The sequence below is a fragment of the Bufo bufo genome, chromosome 4 (genome assembly GCF_905171765.1).
Source record: "Bufo bufo chromosome 4, aBufBuf1.1, whole genome shotgun sequence".
NCBI classification, from domain to species: Eukaryota; Metazoa; Chordata; class Amphibia; order Anura; family Bufonidae; genus Bufo; species Bufo bufo.
The window spans coordinates 423,373,284-423,389,655 of record NC_053392.1 but is presented as its reverse complement, the minus strand read 5'-3'; the positions used below and the strand labels follow the sequence as shown (position 1 = coordinate 423,389,655).

Sequence of the window (16,372 nt, the reverse complement as noted above, 5' to 3'; positions counted from 1 at the left end):
TGGGTCCACATCTGTGATGCGTGGTGCACACGGCCGGCGGCCGTGGATTGCCAACCCGCTGTTTGTGGGCCGCATGAGGCCTAAATCTGTTTTAGTGAGCACTTCTCCTTTGCCGAGATAATCCATCTCACCTCACAGGTGTGGCATATCAAGGTGCTGATTAGACAGCATGAAAACCGTGACTCATCCGTCAACAGAACGCCTCTCCAATGTGCCAGATGCCATTGAATGTGAGCATTTGCCCACTCAAGTCGGTTACGACGATGAACTGCAGTCAGGTCCAGACCCCGGTGAGGACGACGAGCATGCAGATGAGCTTCCCTGAGACAGTTTCTAACAGTTTGTGCAGACATTCTTTGGTTATGCAAACCAATTCTTGCTGCAGCTGTCCGGGTGGCTGGCCTCAGACAATCTTGAAGGTGAACATGCTGGATGTGGAGGTCCTGGGCTGGTGTGGTTACACGTGGTCTGCGGTTGTGAGGCTGGTTGGATGTACTGCCAAATTCTCTGAAACGCCTTTGGAGACGGATTATGGTAGAGAAATGAACATTCATTGCACGGGCAACAGCTCTTGTAGACATTTCTGCAGTCAGCATGCCAATTGCACGCTCCCTCAAATGTTGCGACATCTGTGGCATTGTGCTGTGTGATCAAACTGCACATTTCAGAGTGGTCTTTTATTGTGGGAAGTGCTGTCTAATCAGCAAATTGATATGCCACACCTGAGGCATATCAAGATGAGGTGGGATGGATTATCTCGGCAAAGGAGAAGTGCTCACTAACACAGATTTAGACACATTTGTGAAGAATATTTGAGAGTAATGGGTCTTTTGTGTATGTAGAAAATGTTTCAGATCTTTGAGTTCAGCTCATGCAAAATGGGAGCAAAACCAAAAGTGTTGCATTTATATTTTTGCTCAGTGTAATTATAATAATATAACCATATATAAAATATAACTACTGGTATATAAAGAGAAAGGTACTTTCAATACAGATGGATTGTGCTTCTTCCTTATTAACAGTGTAAGCAGGGTCTGTCAAATTTAGTATTAGAAAGTATATAATAAACAAATGGGAACACTATAAGCAGCTATTCAACAATGAGTGCTTTCAGATATCGTCTAAGTAGAATTTGAAAATGCTCCATGTATCAGATTCCTAAATATCTAAGCCCAAATGCCACATTGTACTTTAATGTGTTCAGTGTATAACCAATTTTTTTTGTTATTATTATTAATAGGAGCAGCTATTAATATTGGATGTATCATTGGCTTCTTGATCTGGAAACCAGCAACTGACGACTTTGCAGTGTTTTTTGTAATGTCTGGGCTATGGGGCATTGCAGATGCAGTGTGGCAGACACTATTAAGCTGTAAGTATAAATAGCTTGTAATTAGCAAAAAAAAAAATATATAGAATTATAGGTTTTAGATAAGGCTTTTGCTATTCTTTCTGTACACTAACTTTTTCAACAGAATGACATACAGTAATTTGCCAACTTACCCTCGGATGGCACTTATCACATTATCCAATTTTTACTATACATTTTGTTGCATAATATAACAATTTGCCTACAGCCACATTGTATTTTTTTTATTTTTAATAATGTTAAAGCTCCAAGAATACATACTCAGTGATTAAATGGAACTTTAATTTGGCAAGTCCTAGTGGTAATCTCAATTACCCCTTCCCAAAATTTCTGTATTCCGAGACATTCCCACTGGAGATGCAGTTCATCCACCTCTGGCAACCTACATTTAGATAACTGTATAGTGAGGCGCCAAGAACAGGTAACTGGTTACAGGAAGGGTATGTGTAAAGGGATGGAGCAGGTGTATATAGGCTCAGGTGGCGGATAAGCCAGCGGTCAAGTATAAAATATACACATAAAACATCACACATGTTAAAAAGGGAAGGTGGTATTACTAATTGAGTCAAGGGACTTACTTCACCGGGGAGGAGGGTGAACAGGATAAACTCAAGAAACCTGTCCTCCTAACCTCCCCCACTGAGGTCGCCTGTAAGATGGATGCACACCCTGTCCTCGTGATGGAGATGAACTGGAGGACTTCCAAATCAAGGATGCTTTTTTTATTCTTATAATGAAGTAAAAGCTCAGCGCGTTTCGGGGATTACAGATAGGTCCCCTTCATCAGGAGCATATAGACAAGCATAACGTTATACTTGAAGGGAATCTGTCAGCTCAGAAATCCCGCAACAAGAGCAAGTGGTGTATAGTGTCAATAACGTTGTGTCCAATTACGTCATTTTTATCTTCATACTCACTTGCATTCTGACACTGTACTCCTAAAAAACGGCAGTTAAATGCACAGAGAGGACTCCCGAGCTCATGCAAATAAAGGAGAGGACTTAAGGTGAAGTCTTCCCAATGCTTTTTACTGCAGATTTGTGGAAGCACAGCATCGGAATGCAAGTGAGCATGAAGATAAAAATGTCATAATCTGACTCAGTGTCAGGGGGAGGTTTTGGAGTGGACAGATTCCCTTTAAATGTGTTTTCCACGCTCCTGATATTGATGATCTATCTTGAAGGGAAACTGAGCTTTAGTAATCTCGTTTGTAGTTTCCTCTGAATATAACAGCCAAGATAATGACAATAAGTCCCATGCATAGTGTCCCCTCTAAATAAGTGTAATCATAGTGCCCCATGCAACTACATCTCAAATCCCGTTAGCATGCCCCCTAAAAAAGTGCCATAATAGTGCCCTTGGTAAATATGACCCAGGAATCATAGCCATGCCCATTGTAAATAAGTGCTCCTTTTAAATATCTCACATCCTACTGCCTATAACTAAATTCTACAAACTGCTGTGCAGTGATAGAACATTAAAATAATACTTTCTGTTCTGCCAACAAGACCTGCAAACCAGGTCTTATCGGGCTCCTGTGAAAGTATTCATGTGGCACAAGACCATCATTGTGCTTCCTGCATCACTAACATTGTGCTGGATACTAGCTGGACTGTTTCTGTCACACTTATGAGGGCGCAAAACATGACCAGAGGTTAGATGACGTCCCATCTACCCTGGAACGCGTTGTCAAATAAAAAGCCTCTTTATCATCTAACCTCTGGCCGTGTTTTGCGCCCTCATACTATCAGCCATAAGTGTGACATAAAATGGTCAGCTAGTATCCAGAGCAATTTATCCACTCCACTGAAAGCCTGGCTCCGGACTCTGGGTCTTATATGCCCAGGACTGCACAACTCAAACAGGTGAGTAGAATACATACCCCTCTAAGGGTTTCCGCATCTGTACATACTTACTCTATGAGCGCCTTTCTCTCCCTCACTACACATTGCTGCATCACTAAAAGGCAGCGAATGGCAGGGAGGACCAAGTAGGGCACTTCTACACTGGCCCGCACATATATGCATTCAATGGAAAACAGCCAGGATTTGTGCTGACATCCTGCCTCTCCCCAGTTCTGTGAAGCAGTTATTTTAACAACTAGTTTGGGATACCTGGGGAGAACCAGCCAGACTGCACTCCTGCGGAGGCAGATAACTCTGGATATACAATTGATGATAACTAAGTTGTGATATAATAGACTCTGCCCAGGTCACAGAGTATACAAACAATGTTCTCCCATAGAAGTCAATGAGCCATCTCAGTCGCCAGTTTCCTAAGGCCCATGTGGCTGCTATAAAGTTTATCTTTGAACTGCTATGGCCATTCCAAGAATAAATAGAATTTAAAAAAATATACAATTAGAAAAAAATAGAAGAAAAAAGTTTAAATAGAAAAATAAATGTAGGTGTTACATTTTCTTACAGAGCAAGATAGTGAAGAGGAGGCTGCACACGTGTGCGCTGCTCTCCATTCATTTCAGTGTGAATTACAGAAACAGCTTTGGTATTTTACTTGGTATCAACAATGTATTATAATGACACTAAACAATGGCACTGGAATCAAATACAGTGGTCCCTTAAGTTACAATATTAATTGGTTTTGGGATGACCATTGCATGTTAAAACCATAGTAACTTGAGTCTATAACTATGGAAAGCTAGTAATCGGACCCAAGGGCCCAAAATGTCCTCCAAGAGAAGAGACAATGAAAATAAGACAGATAAAGCAAGTCGTTACATATGAAATTCAGGAATAGATGCTGAAAGCTGTAAGTCTCTTTCTATGATGAGGATAGAAACTTTTTCAATGTTCCCTGAAGTACACACCATACCAGAAAAATAAAATGGAACTGCCTCCATCTGACCTTCAAAAGGAGCGGCTCATTCTGGCACAGACAGACAGCAGTACAGGATATGTAGTACTACGCTGTGCTGTAAAAAGGAGCTACTACAGACCAAATACAGGTGTTTTATCAGAGAAATGGCAAGATTGATTGGTTGGACCTGATACTGAGGCATTGCATGTTTGGTATGATTCAAACTTACGATGGTCCAGGAAAGGCCATTGTATGTTGAAAATATTGCATCCGAAGGCATCCGTATCTTGACGTCCCATTGTATTTGCATTGCCTTATTTCTTCCGAGAGGTACACTATTTTAAAAGGACATTCTTTTAGCTTCAAACGAAATTTTTAACATTCGACAAAATCCTTTTAACAGTATGCGTATCAAAACCTATGAGCAGTCACAGGGGGCATTAATCATTTTTTCCATGCCACAATAGGCGTAACAAAGTTGCAAATTAAGGCGCATGGCATCTGTGTACCAGATACTGTGGTGTGCGTATTAATGTCCTCTTAATGCTCCTACATAGTAATTTTTGCCCCTTTGTGCCAGCACACAGTAGTAATATCCACATTGTGCCCCCTCCACAGTAGCTATGGACAGATATGTACCCCATCCCAGTAGTCATGCCAGATATCTGCCCCCTCACAGTAGTTATGCCCAGATATGTGCCCCTCACAGTAGTTATGCCCAGATACGTGCCCACCACAGTAGTTATGCTAGATTATGTGTCCTTCACAGTAGTTATGCCAGATTATGGGCCCCCTAACAGTAGTTATGGCCAGATATGTGCCCCCCTCACAGTAGTTATGCCAGATTATGTGCCCCCTAACAGTAGTTATGGCCAGATATGTGCCCCTCACAGTAGTTATGGCCAGATATATGCCCCCTCACAGTAGTTATGCCAGATTATGTGCCCCCTAACAGTAGTTATGGCCATATATGTGCCCCTCACAGTAGTTATGCCAGATTATGGGCCCCCTAACAGTAGTTATGGCCAGATATGTGCCCCCCTCACAGTAGTTATGCCAGATTATGTGCCCCCTAACAGTAGTTATGGCCAGATATGTGCCCCCTCACAGTAGTTATGGCAGATATGTGCCCCCTCACAGTAGTTATGGCAGATATGTGCCCCCTCACAGTAGTTATGGCCAGATATGTGCCCCCTCACAGTAGTTATGGCCAGATATGTGCCCCCTCACAGTAGTTATGGCCAGATATGTGCCCCCTCACAGTAGTTATGGCCAGATATGTGCCCCCTCACAGTAGTTATGGCCAGATATGTGCCCCCTCACAGTAGTTATGGCCAGATATGTGCCCCCTCACAGTAGTTATGCCAGATTATGTGCCCCCTCACAGTAGTTATGCCAGATTATGTGCCCCCTAACAGTAGTTATGTCAGATTATGTGCCCCCTAACAGTAGTTATGTCCAGATATGTTCCTCCTTTACAGTAGCTATGCCCAGATATTGTCCCCCCTTCACAGTAGTTATGGCCAGATATGTGCCCCTCAGATTAACTATGGCCAGATATGTGCCTCTCACAGTAGTTATTGCCAGACATATGCCTCCTCACACAGACCTATTGAAACGAACGGGTCCGGATTCAGTCTGGATGATATGCATTTACACTGGCGCTGGATGCGCTGAAGTTATGGAGAGGCCGGCGCCTCTTCATAACATCAGCAGAACCACTTCCAGTTTAGGGGTTATTAAGACCAGTGTCTAAAACACTGGTCTTAATAAATGACCCCCTGAGTGTCTGGGCAACACTTTTAACCCATTTATACGACAAGGACCATATGTATTTTATGATCTGCAAATTACGGATGACGCCCATGTGCCATCTGCATTTTTTTGCAGACCTATGAACTAGCCTGCATGTTGCGGACCAGTATAGGACATGTCACATTTTCTACCCTTTGCGGAACAGACATACGGATGCGGAAAGCAAATGACTTCCATGTGCTTTCTGCATCTGTATGTCCGTTCTGCACAAGATGGTAAATGTGACATGTCCTATATTTCTCTACAAAATGCAGACTGCAGACCCATTTAAGTTAATGGGTTTGCAAAAATATACAGATCGATCGCATATGGACGGCATACATATCTTGCAGATCCGCGGACCGCAAAATACATTGTTAATGTAGCCTCACCGTATGTGGGTAAGGGACAGTCACAGGAGGGCCAGAGGGGGACAGGTGGGATGGGTGGGGTAAAAAAAAATAACAACATACCAAGTCAAGTTCAGTGTCTGGTAGAGACAGTGGTCACTGGGGCAGCCTCCGGTCCTCACTTACTTCCTCCTAAGTTGCTGCAGGCCTCACACATTAAGCACCAGAAGCGATAGGAGAGGACCGCATGTGGGCGGGGATACCACCAGGGGGCGGAGCTAATGACATTGCCAGATGGGAGGCGGAGCTACACACAGTGAAGTGGCTTAGCCCAGGCCGTAGAGATGGGAAGTTCGGATCTTTTTCATGAATCGGTTCATTTGAATCAGTTCACTCAAAAGAACCGATTCATGAATCGGATCTTCGGTTCACTTCCTGAGCCGGCAGAAGCAAGTGAACCGAAGATCAAAGAGCATGCTTAGCTCATCGAATCTTCGGTTCACTTGCTGAGTCGGCTCTCAAGTGAACCGAAGGTCTGGAGGGACTCGCTCCTGTCAAACACAGCTCTGCTGCAGTGAATGCAGTGGAGCAGACTGTGATGTAATTACAATGTATAGTTATTGCAGGGACTCAGAGAATCGTCTGAGAGTTTATTAGTTAAAAGAATCATGTCACCGAGTCCCTACCAGACTTCCTGCTCCGCTACATGCTACACTACTGCATGCACCGTGTACACACACAGCTCTGCTTCATAGTGTATATATATTGTCAGCTCCTGGGCTCAGTGTCACATACAGTGTATAGATTGTCAGCTCCTGGGCTCAGTGTCACATACACGATGTATAGATTGTCAGCTCTTGGGCTCAGTGTCACATACAGGATGATTGTCAGCTCTTGGGCTCAGTGTCACATACAGGATGATTGTCAGCTCTTGGGCTCAGTGTCACAGCCAGGGCCCTGTACACACAGATGTTTCCCTCCTGCCTCCATATTGATTCCGCCATGTTGCTCTCAGGGGCCTCCGCTCTGCTACATGCTATACTAATGCCCCCCCCCCCTTCTGCCTCTTAACAAATAAGGCACATATCACGCCAGTGCAGGGAGATCAAGACTGGCGGATGGATATATCTCCCTCACTTTGTTCGCACAATTTAATCAATATACTTATCGCTAGCTGTTCGCAAATAAAGATGAAGGAAATTAAAAACTTGCCTATCCTCTGATTTCCTGCTACTGAACTATATATCCTTTTAACATAGTAATATAGTTTATAAGGCAGAAAAAAAGACATTTGTCCATCCAGTTCGGCCTGTTATCCTGCAAGTTGATCCAGAGAAAGAAAAAAATTCCTTCCCAACTCCAATCAGGCAATCAGAATAACTCCCTGGACCCATCTCTAGTAGCTATAGCCTGTAATATTATTACACTCCAGAAATACATCCAGGCCCCTCTTGAATTCTTTCATATCAAAACCTAAGAGCAGGCACTGTGTTCACATAATTGAACATCATCTACAACAGTGGTCCCTCAAGTTACAATATTAATTGTTTCTATGTTGAAACCATTATAACTTGAGTCCAACTCCATGGAAAACTATCACTGTGTATGCATTGCTAGCTGTTCACAGAGAGATGAAGGAAACAAAACATTTGACTACTAAACCATATAGTATTTAATTCCACATTGTTTCATGTAGTGGGAATATTAGTAAATAATGGAAATTTGCTGGTAAATGTCGTTGAACAGACAAATGTGCTCATCTCTGGCTTTATTGATTCTCATGTTTTTTTTAATTATTGCTCTTATCTTTCAGCCTTATATGGTGTATTGTTTGAAAAGAATATGGAAGCAGCCTTTGCCAATTTCTCCCTTTGGGAATCCATTGGATTTTCTATTGCATTTGGATATAGCTCATTTTTATGTGTGTATGTTAAACTCTACATATTAATGTGTGTTGTTGTGGTGGGAATTTTGCTATATGGAGCTGTGGAATATCTAGAACACAGAAATACATCTAGAACAAGTGAAGCAGGACCCAAAGATTAACATCACGTGTAGCGTAGACTTTGGAGTCACACAGAAAATTAATATTGCTCTTCCTTGGGTCTGTTGTTTTTCAATGCACAATATACTGTATCCTTTGGCCAAAATTTCAGAACCTTGAGGTGACTCGAAATATGCTGTGAATTTTAGACATCATTTATAAAACAAAATTTTTGTTTACTTGTATACAGTTTTTTCCATATAGATGAGCTAACTGAGAACTGTGAATTTAATCTTGTGCAAAATGAGTCCATGTAGATTGTAAGCCCTCACGTGCAGGGCCCTCTCTCTTTCTGTACCAGTTTGTAACTCGTCTTGTTCATTGTCTGTATTATGTAAGTATACCCCTTTTCATATGTGCAGCACTATGGAATGAATGGAGCTTTAATAATAAATAATAATAATGATAATGAGTCATGTGACAGTTCTTTTCATAGAACTGAATTTAACATTACACGTCTGCTATTAGTACTGGAAGCTTAACCGAGCCTCTAGGTCATGCTGTGTTATATAAATGCGGCAACCATTTCAGGTTATGGGAATATTTACTAATATCCATTGCACTATTAATAGTAGTGCTATATGTAACGCGTCAGAGGTGCATTACCACCTTTGCGCCTCACTACTATCTCCTATGGTTAACTTAATGTCATCATATGTATTAATTTCCTGTTCTTGCAAAATGTGTATTCATATTTACTGTTATGTAACTGTTCAAGTGTAATATGACTGGTTCACCAGCAGATGGCGGCATACATGGTAGAGCTATTTTATATAGAATGGAACCCTTCTTTCCATTCTAGTGCTCTCTCTGAGAGGGAGGAGTTTAGCTAGTTAGAGAAGAAAAAGTTCAGCTTACCCCCTTCTAGGGGAAAGTTCAGCTTACCCCCTTCTAGGGGAAAGTTCAGCTTACCCCCTTCTAGAGGATGGTTCAGCTTACCCCCTGCTAGGGGAAGGTTGTGTCCAAGCCAGCCAGAGTACCTTCAGCTCTGCCGGACAGGGAGGCCGAAACTTGGAGCCTCTGAAGCCAGGAATAAAGTTCCATGACAAAGCTAGAGACAGACGAGCCTACCAAGTAAAGTGCAGCCTAAAGAAGAAGCTGATTTCCTTAGCCAGCCTGTCAGTACAGCAGAGCCAGAGAGCAACATATGTAGTAGAGCCAAGTGTGTTTGCCTGCTAGAATTTATGCCAAAGCCTGCTGGTAACCAAGACAAAGTTGGAAGATTGTTTCTTATGAATGTTTACCAAAGTAAAGCTGCTGTTCAATGTTATGCAAAGTCTGGACTCCATTTATTTCATCATCCCCTAATTCAAATACCCCTTTTTCTGCTTCAGACGACAACCCCTGGGGTTCCAGGGTATCCAGGTAGGAGCACCGTGACACGTGCATCAAACATTAAGAGACATTATAGGCTACCCTACACCACTCTGGCATTCTTACACCTGGGTACCATCTACTATATCACTAAAAGGGGCCCTGTGCCCTTGTTGCTTGACTGCAACTGGCGTCACAACTATAAATATATCCATCACCTAAAAGGGACCCCCGGTTCATGTTGCAGCCTGTCGCATATATAAAGCAAAAACGTATCTCCATATGTCACACCCTATAGTAAAGTCAGTAAATCAGCAGTTGCTATGAACATCACTTCTTTAATTTTGTGCTGGTTTTCATAAATAAAGCTTACACCAGGATCACACAGAGCTGATTGATGTTGTTTTGTTGTTTTATGTTTTAGCCAAAACCAGTAATGGATCGTAAATTAGGAAAAGTATAAAGGAAATACTCTATCCTCCCTATTTTTGCATTCACTCCTTGTTTGGCAATAAACCTGACCTTAATAGGTTTGTAAACAGATATGGTGTCACGGGGCGCCAAAGGCGCACTCAATCTCCCATCAGCCGCAGACCTGCTGCTTAGCTTCGGGAGCGAGGATCTGTGTTTGGCCTCGTTCCCAGGGCGTCTTTGCTAGCTGGGAGGCTCCCTGCTCCTAGGTCTGCCTTGAGCGCTGAGCACTGATCACTCGGTGCTCGACTTGTCTGTCTGTCGGTCATGTGACGCTGGCCACGTCACATGACCCTCAGATCCCACTATAAATACAGGCAGCCTGCTGGCCACAGGTTGCCTTTTATCTCTAGGTTCCTGGCTATTTGTTTGACTACTGAATACTCACCAGATCCTGTTCCCTGACGATCCTTTGCCTGCTCCTCCTGTACTACGCATCCCTCCTGGTATTGTGACCTCGGCTCCCACCTGACTACTCTTTGCGTACTCCTCTGGTACTTCTCTACTCTCCTGGTATTTGACCCCGGCTTCTCCTGACCACTCTTTGCTTAACCCTTTGTACTGCGTAGCTCTCTTGGTTCTGACCCGGTCTGTTCACGTTCCGTATCCCTGCACATATCCTAAGTAAGGGACTGTCGTCCAGTTGTCCCCTGTCATCAGGACTCGTGAGGCAAGTAGGCAGGGCCAGGGGTGAGGGTGGAGCGCAGTGGTCACTATCCTTCCCCCTGTGTGTGTGTGGACGTGACCGTTACATATGGGAAGAAAAAAATAATCCCAAGTAATCAAATGGTCAGGCAGGGCGCCAAAGGGTGGAACTTCTTAGACAGTGATAATTGAATAGATGCTATTTAGAATGGAAGATAGATAAAAGGAACTAATTAAGAGAGGCTGCCGTATGTGGTTCTTTGTGTGCCTGGGTACCAGGCACAACCAAAGACTGAAAATGTAAAAGGAGAAAATGATAACCACAATAGACCTGGAGGCACCAGTCTGAATACTGGGAATAGTTAAGAATAAGGAATAGATTGGAGGAGCGGGATATATATGCCCACTAATTGCCTTGTACGGTAATCCAGAACACCATGGTTCACACGAGGATGTCAAAAGATAAAATATATTAAAATAAATTTTAAATAAATGAACTGATATACCTTAACAGATACGGTATTCAGAATCGCTAGATTGAAACAATCAAATTAGAACCATTAGATAGTGAATTTCACTCACTTCACAGGGAGGATTTCCTATTGGGATGAAGCTCAAGACACCCAAAGGAATCCTCTCTATCCTGGATCGCCAGTAGAATCTTAGGATGAAGCAGTAGTCCGAACCCCGGATACTTCTTTCAATTTCCTTTATTGGTGTAAAAGTAGGATTTAAAGCCCAACGCGTTTCGGGGAGAATAAATGTCCCCTTCATCTGGAGAAAGTCTATACAAAACTGTATCACTAAGAGTCTTTATAATCATCTAAAAAAGCACCAAATAAAGGTCATCTGATGTCACTTCCTGTGACAGGGGGTGATGATGACCTCACAAGGGCTCGACCAAATCATGTATACATAGAACAACAATCAAACATACATTCAAGGTATTGTCATTAACATTGGTAGGTCAGTGGGCCCTTAAAAAAATAATCTACATGCTATGAAAAGAGATATTATGCGCCTCGGTACCGGACCATACTTACGGTCCGTGGAACGCATTGCTTGATGTGAGCGGAGGTGTATGCGCATGCACCAGAAGGTAGTCATTCCAAACACAGCGCATGGAGAAAGTACCGGCCTGTTGGAATGCTCGGCCTCAGTGCGCATGCGCCGTATCCTCCGCTATTTGAAAACTGATTGGCAAACTTTAAAGAAGTCAAGTGATAGAGGGGAGCCGTGAAATCAAAGAAAAATCATTGATTCCCCAATGTATCACATGAAAAAATGATTAAATAGGCAAATGAGTGTGTATATATATATATATACAGTACAGACCAAAAGTTTGGACACACCTTCTCATTCAAAGAGTTTTCTTTATTTTCATGACTATGAAGGCATCAAAACTATGAATTAACACATGTGGAATTATATACATAACAAACAAGTGTGAAACAACTGAAAATATGTCATATTCTAGGTTCTTCAAAGTAGCCACCTTTTGCTTTGATTACTGCTTTGCACACTCTTGGCATTCTCTTGATGAGCTTCAAGAGGTAGTCCCCTGAAATGGTCTTCCAACAGTCTTTAAGGAGTTCCCAGAGATGCTTAGCACTTGTTGGCCCTTTTGCCTTCACTTTGCGGTCCAGCTCACCCCAAACCATCTCGATTGGGTTCAGGTCCGGTGACTGTGGAGGCCAGGTCATCTGGCGCAGCACCCCATCACTCTCCTTCATGGTCAAATAGCCCTTACTTTCAAAGTTTTCCCAATTTTTCGGCTGACTGACTGACCTTCATTTCTTAAAGTAATGATGGCCACTCGTTTTTCTTTACTTAGCTGCTTTTTTCTTGCCCTAATACAAATTCTAACAGTCTATTCAGTAGGACTATCAGCTGTGTATCCACCTGACTTCTCCTCAACGCAACTGATGGTCCCAACCCTATTTATAAGGCAAGAAATCCCACTTATTAAACCTGACAGGGCACACCTGTGAAGTGAAAACCATTTCAGGGGACTACCTCTTGAAGCTCATCAAGAGAATACCAAGAGTGTGCAAAGCAGTAATCAAAGCAATAGGTGGATACTTTGAAGAACCTAGAATATGACATATTTTCAGTTGTTTCACACTTGTTTGTTATGTATATAATTCCACATGTGTTAATTCATAGTTTTGATGCCTTCAGTGTGAATCTACAATTTTCATAGTCATGAAAATAAAGAAAACTCTTTGAATGAGAAGATGTGTCCAAACATTTGGTGTGTACTGTGTATATATATATGAGTATGCATAACCACATAGGACCACTATATAGCCACATTTATACCCCTATATAAAAGATCAATAGATAAATATATTTTATATGGATATTTCATAGATGGATATTTTAAAGATGGGTATTTTAAATAAAATTCTATTATACAATATTAAATATTGAAACATGATTTTCCAGAATATACATATATATATATATATATATATACACTCACCTAAATAATTATTAGGAACACCATACTAATACGGTGTTGGACCCCCTTTTGCCTTCAGAACTGCCTTAATTCTACGTGGCATTGATTCAACAAGGTGCTGATAGCATTCTTTAGAAATGTTGGCCCATATTGATAGGATAGCATCTTGCAGTTGAGGGAGATTTGAGGGATGCACATCCAGGGCACGAAGCTCCCGTTCCACCACATCCCAAAGATGCTGTATTGGGTTGAGATCTGGTGACTGTGGGGGCCATTTTAGTAAAGTGAACTCATTGTCATGTTCAAGAAACCAATTTGAAATGATTCAAGCTTTGTGACATGGTGCATTATCCTGCTGGAAGTAGCCATTAGAGGATGGATACATGTTCTCATTCTGTTTACGCCAAATTCGGACTCTACCATTTGAATGTCTCAACAGAAATTGAGACTCATCAGACCAGGCAACATTTTTCCAGTCTTCAACAGTCCAATTTTGGTGAGCTCGTGCAAATTGTAGCCTCTTTTTCCTATTTGTAGTGGAGATGAGTGGTACCCGGTGGGGTCTTCTGCTGTTGTAGCCCATCCGCCTCAAGGTTGTGCGTGTTGTGGCTTCACAAATGCTTTGCTGCATACCTCGGTTGTAACGAGTGGTTATTTCAGTCAACGTTGCTCTTCTATCAGCTTGAATCATTCGGCCCATTCTCCTCTGACCTCTAGCATCCACAAGGCATTTTTGCCCACAGGACTGCCGCATACTGGATGTTTTTCCCTTTTCACACCATTCTTTGTAAACCCTAGAAATGGTTGTGCGTGAAAATCCCAGTAACTGAGCAGATTGTGAAATACTCAGACCGGCCCGTCTGGCACCAACAACCATGCCATGCTCAAAATTGCTTCAATCACCTTTCTTTCCCATTCTGACATTCAGTTTGGAGTTCAGGAGATTGTCTTGACCAGGACCACCCCCCTAAATGCATTGAAGCAACTGCCATGTGATTGGTTGACTAGATAATTGCATTAATGAGAAATAGAACAGGTGTTCCTAATAATTCTTTAGGTGAGTGTATATGTGTATATATATATATATATATATATATATATATATATATATATATATATATAGGTATAGGAGTTGGTGAGGTAGGATGTGTTCCTGTATTGGTTGTGATATCTGTATTGTTCTTATTAGAAAGTTGTTTGATAAGTTCCTTTATTTTAAAATGACGCTTCAAGGTAAGTTTCCTGATAAATTTATTGAGATCTATAAATAACTCAAACGGGTCAGGAATATTAGTTGGACAGAAGGATAGTGTATCTGGAAAGATTAAAAATCCCTTTTTCTTTTTGGTTATTTGATTCTTCCTGATCGAATAAAGTCCCCCCTCTATTTTCTAATGTGTCGGTACCGTTCTTAACTTTTTCTTTTCTGGTGCGTTTGGATCTGCCTCCTCTGCATCCCCTAGTTCGTTTTTTTGCCGTTTTCTTGATGACGTTAGGGGAGTGAAAAAGTGTGTTATTTTGAGGCTCTGTTGATTTTGGTGTAAATTAATACTTCACTTTTATTGAAATAAATGTAAAATATAATATACTACGTGTGTGCAATGTGCACTCTTTAATTGAACTTAGACAAAACCAAAAAAATGAAAAGTGTTAAAAGCACAGTGCACCACTACACTGATGAGAATGTTAACTGGACAATTAAAGGGGAAGAGAGATGTGCACTATCTCTCACCCTGTGTCCCTGTAGGCAGATGCCTACTGGTGTCACTGTGAGGGCCGATCACTGCCGTAGCACCGTCCTCGGTATCACTACCAGCTGAGAATGGTTGTCATAGCAACCTTATAGAGTGGTGTGAGAATGAGGATATCAACCCACTATACACATGGCGCGTTACGCGTCTCAATTGATCTCAGACTGGAATGTATAGCGACTGGAACCGCAACAGGGACTCAGTGCCAGTGCGGTTCCAGTCGCTATACATTCCAGTCTGAGATCAATTGAGACGTGTAACGCGCCATGTGTATAGTGGGTTGATATCCTCATTCTCACACCACTCTATAAGGTTGCTATGACAACCATTCTCAGCTGGTAGTGAACTCTGGGATGGCGGGCTGACCCACAATGCCATGCATGCAGCCAATCAGCAGCCAGTCAGCCCTGTGATGTCACAGCCCTAAAAATACAGCGGCCACCTTAGAGTCAGACATTTTCAAGCATTCTGAGTGCAGGGACAGACATGAGAGGGCGCTATGGACAGCAATTGGAAAAACCTCATAGTGAGAAAAAAAACCTGAAAAAAAAACGATTTATAAGTGCAGGGAAAGGATAGAGAGTAGTGTTGATCGAGCACCGTAGGGCAAGGGTGCTCGGGGGCTAGGGCCGAACACATCATGATATTCGAGTGCTCAACCCGAGCACCCGGGTATAATGGAAGTCAATGGTAGAACCCGAGCATTAAACCAGGTACCCCCTGCTCTAAAGAGGGGAGGGTGCCTGGTTCATAAAAAAATGTCAGAAATTGTTGGTAACACCACCAAAATGGTTCTGTAACAGCATGGGGAGGATGTATGGATGCATCTTGGACTCGCTGGTCGCTGCTGGGAACTATGTTGTCCAAATAGTACGCCACTTTTACATAATGACAATAATACACACAAAACCAAGGGGGGGGGAATTCGATTTTAGAGGAAAAATTGATAGAAAACATTCTTTCCTGAATATTTACTTGTATATAAAGTGCAAGTGCTGCCAAAAATTATAAGGAAGGGGCACTCCAGTACACCCTTAGGCTACTTTCACATTGGCGTTTTGGATAAGGATCCGCTCAGAATGCATCAGTTTGGCTCAGTTTGCCTCCGTTCTGCCTCCATTCCGCTTTGGAGGCGGACACCAAAACGCTGATTGCAGCTGTTTGGTGTCCGTCTGACGAAACTGAGCCAAACGGGGACGGATCTGTTTTCACTGACATAATATGGCACAATAGAAAACGGATCTGTCCCCCATTGACTTTCAATGGTGTTCAAGACGGATCTGTTTTGGGTATGTTAAAGATAATACAAATGGATCCGTTCTGAACGGATGCATGCGGTTGTATTATCTAAAC

The 16,372-nt window shown here is 42.3% G+C and overlaps 1 protein-coding gene across 2 annotated transcripts in view; it reads left to right on the top strand.

Moving 5' to 3' along the window:
* Positions 1 to 8,505, top strand: part of LOC120997216 (protein unc-93 homolog A-like) — a 59,081-nt gene extending 50,576 nt beyond the window's left edge. For both annotated transcript variants that reach the window (XM_040427216.1, XM_040427215.1), the window contains exons 8-9: positions 1,241 to 1,372; positions 8,144 to 8,505. In XM_040427216.1, the coding sequence (XP_040283150.1) occupies positions 1,241 to 1,372; positions 8,144 to 8,376 (365 nt within the window). In that variant the 3' untranslated portion in view covers positions 8,377 to 8,505. The remainder of the gene's footprint in view (positions 1 to 1,240; positions 1,373 to 8,143) is intronic.
* The last annotated feature ends 7,867 nt before the right edge of the window (positions 8,506 to 16,372 follow it).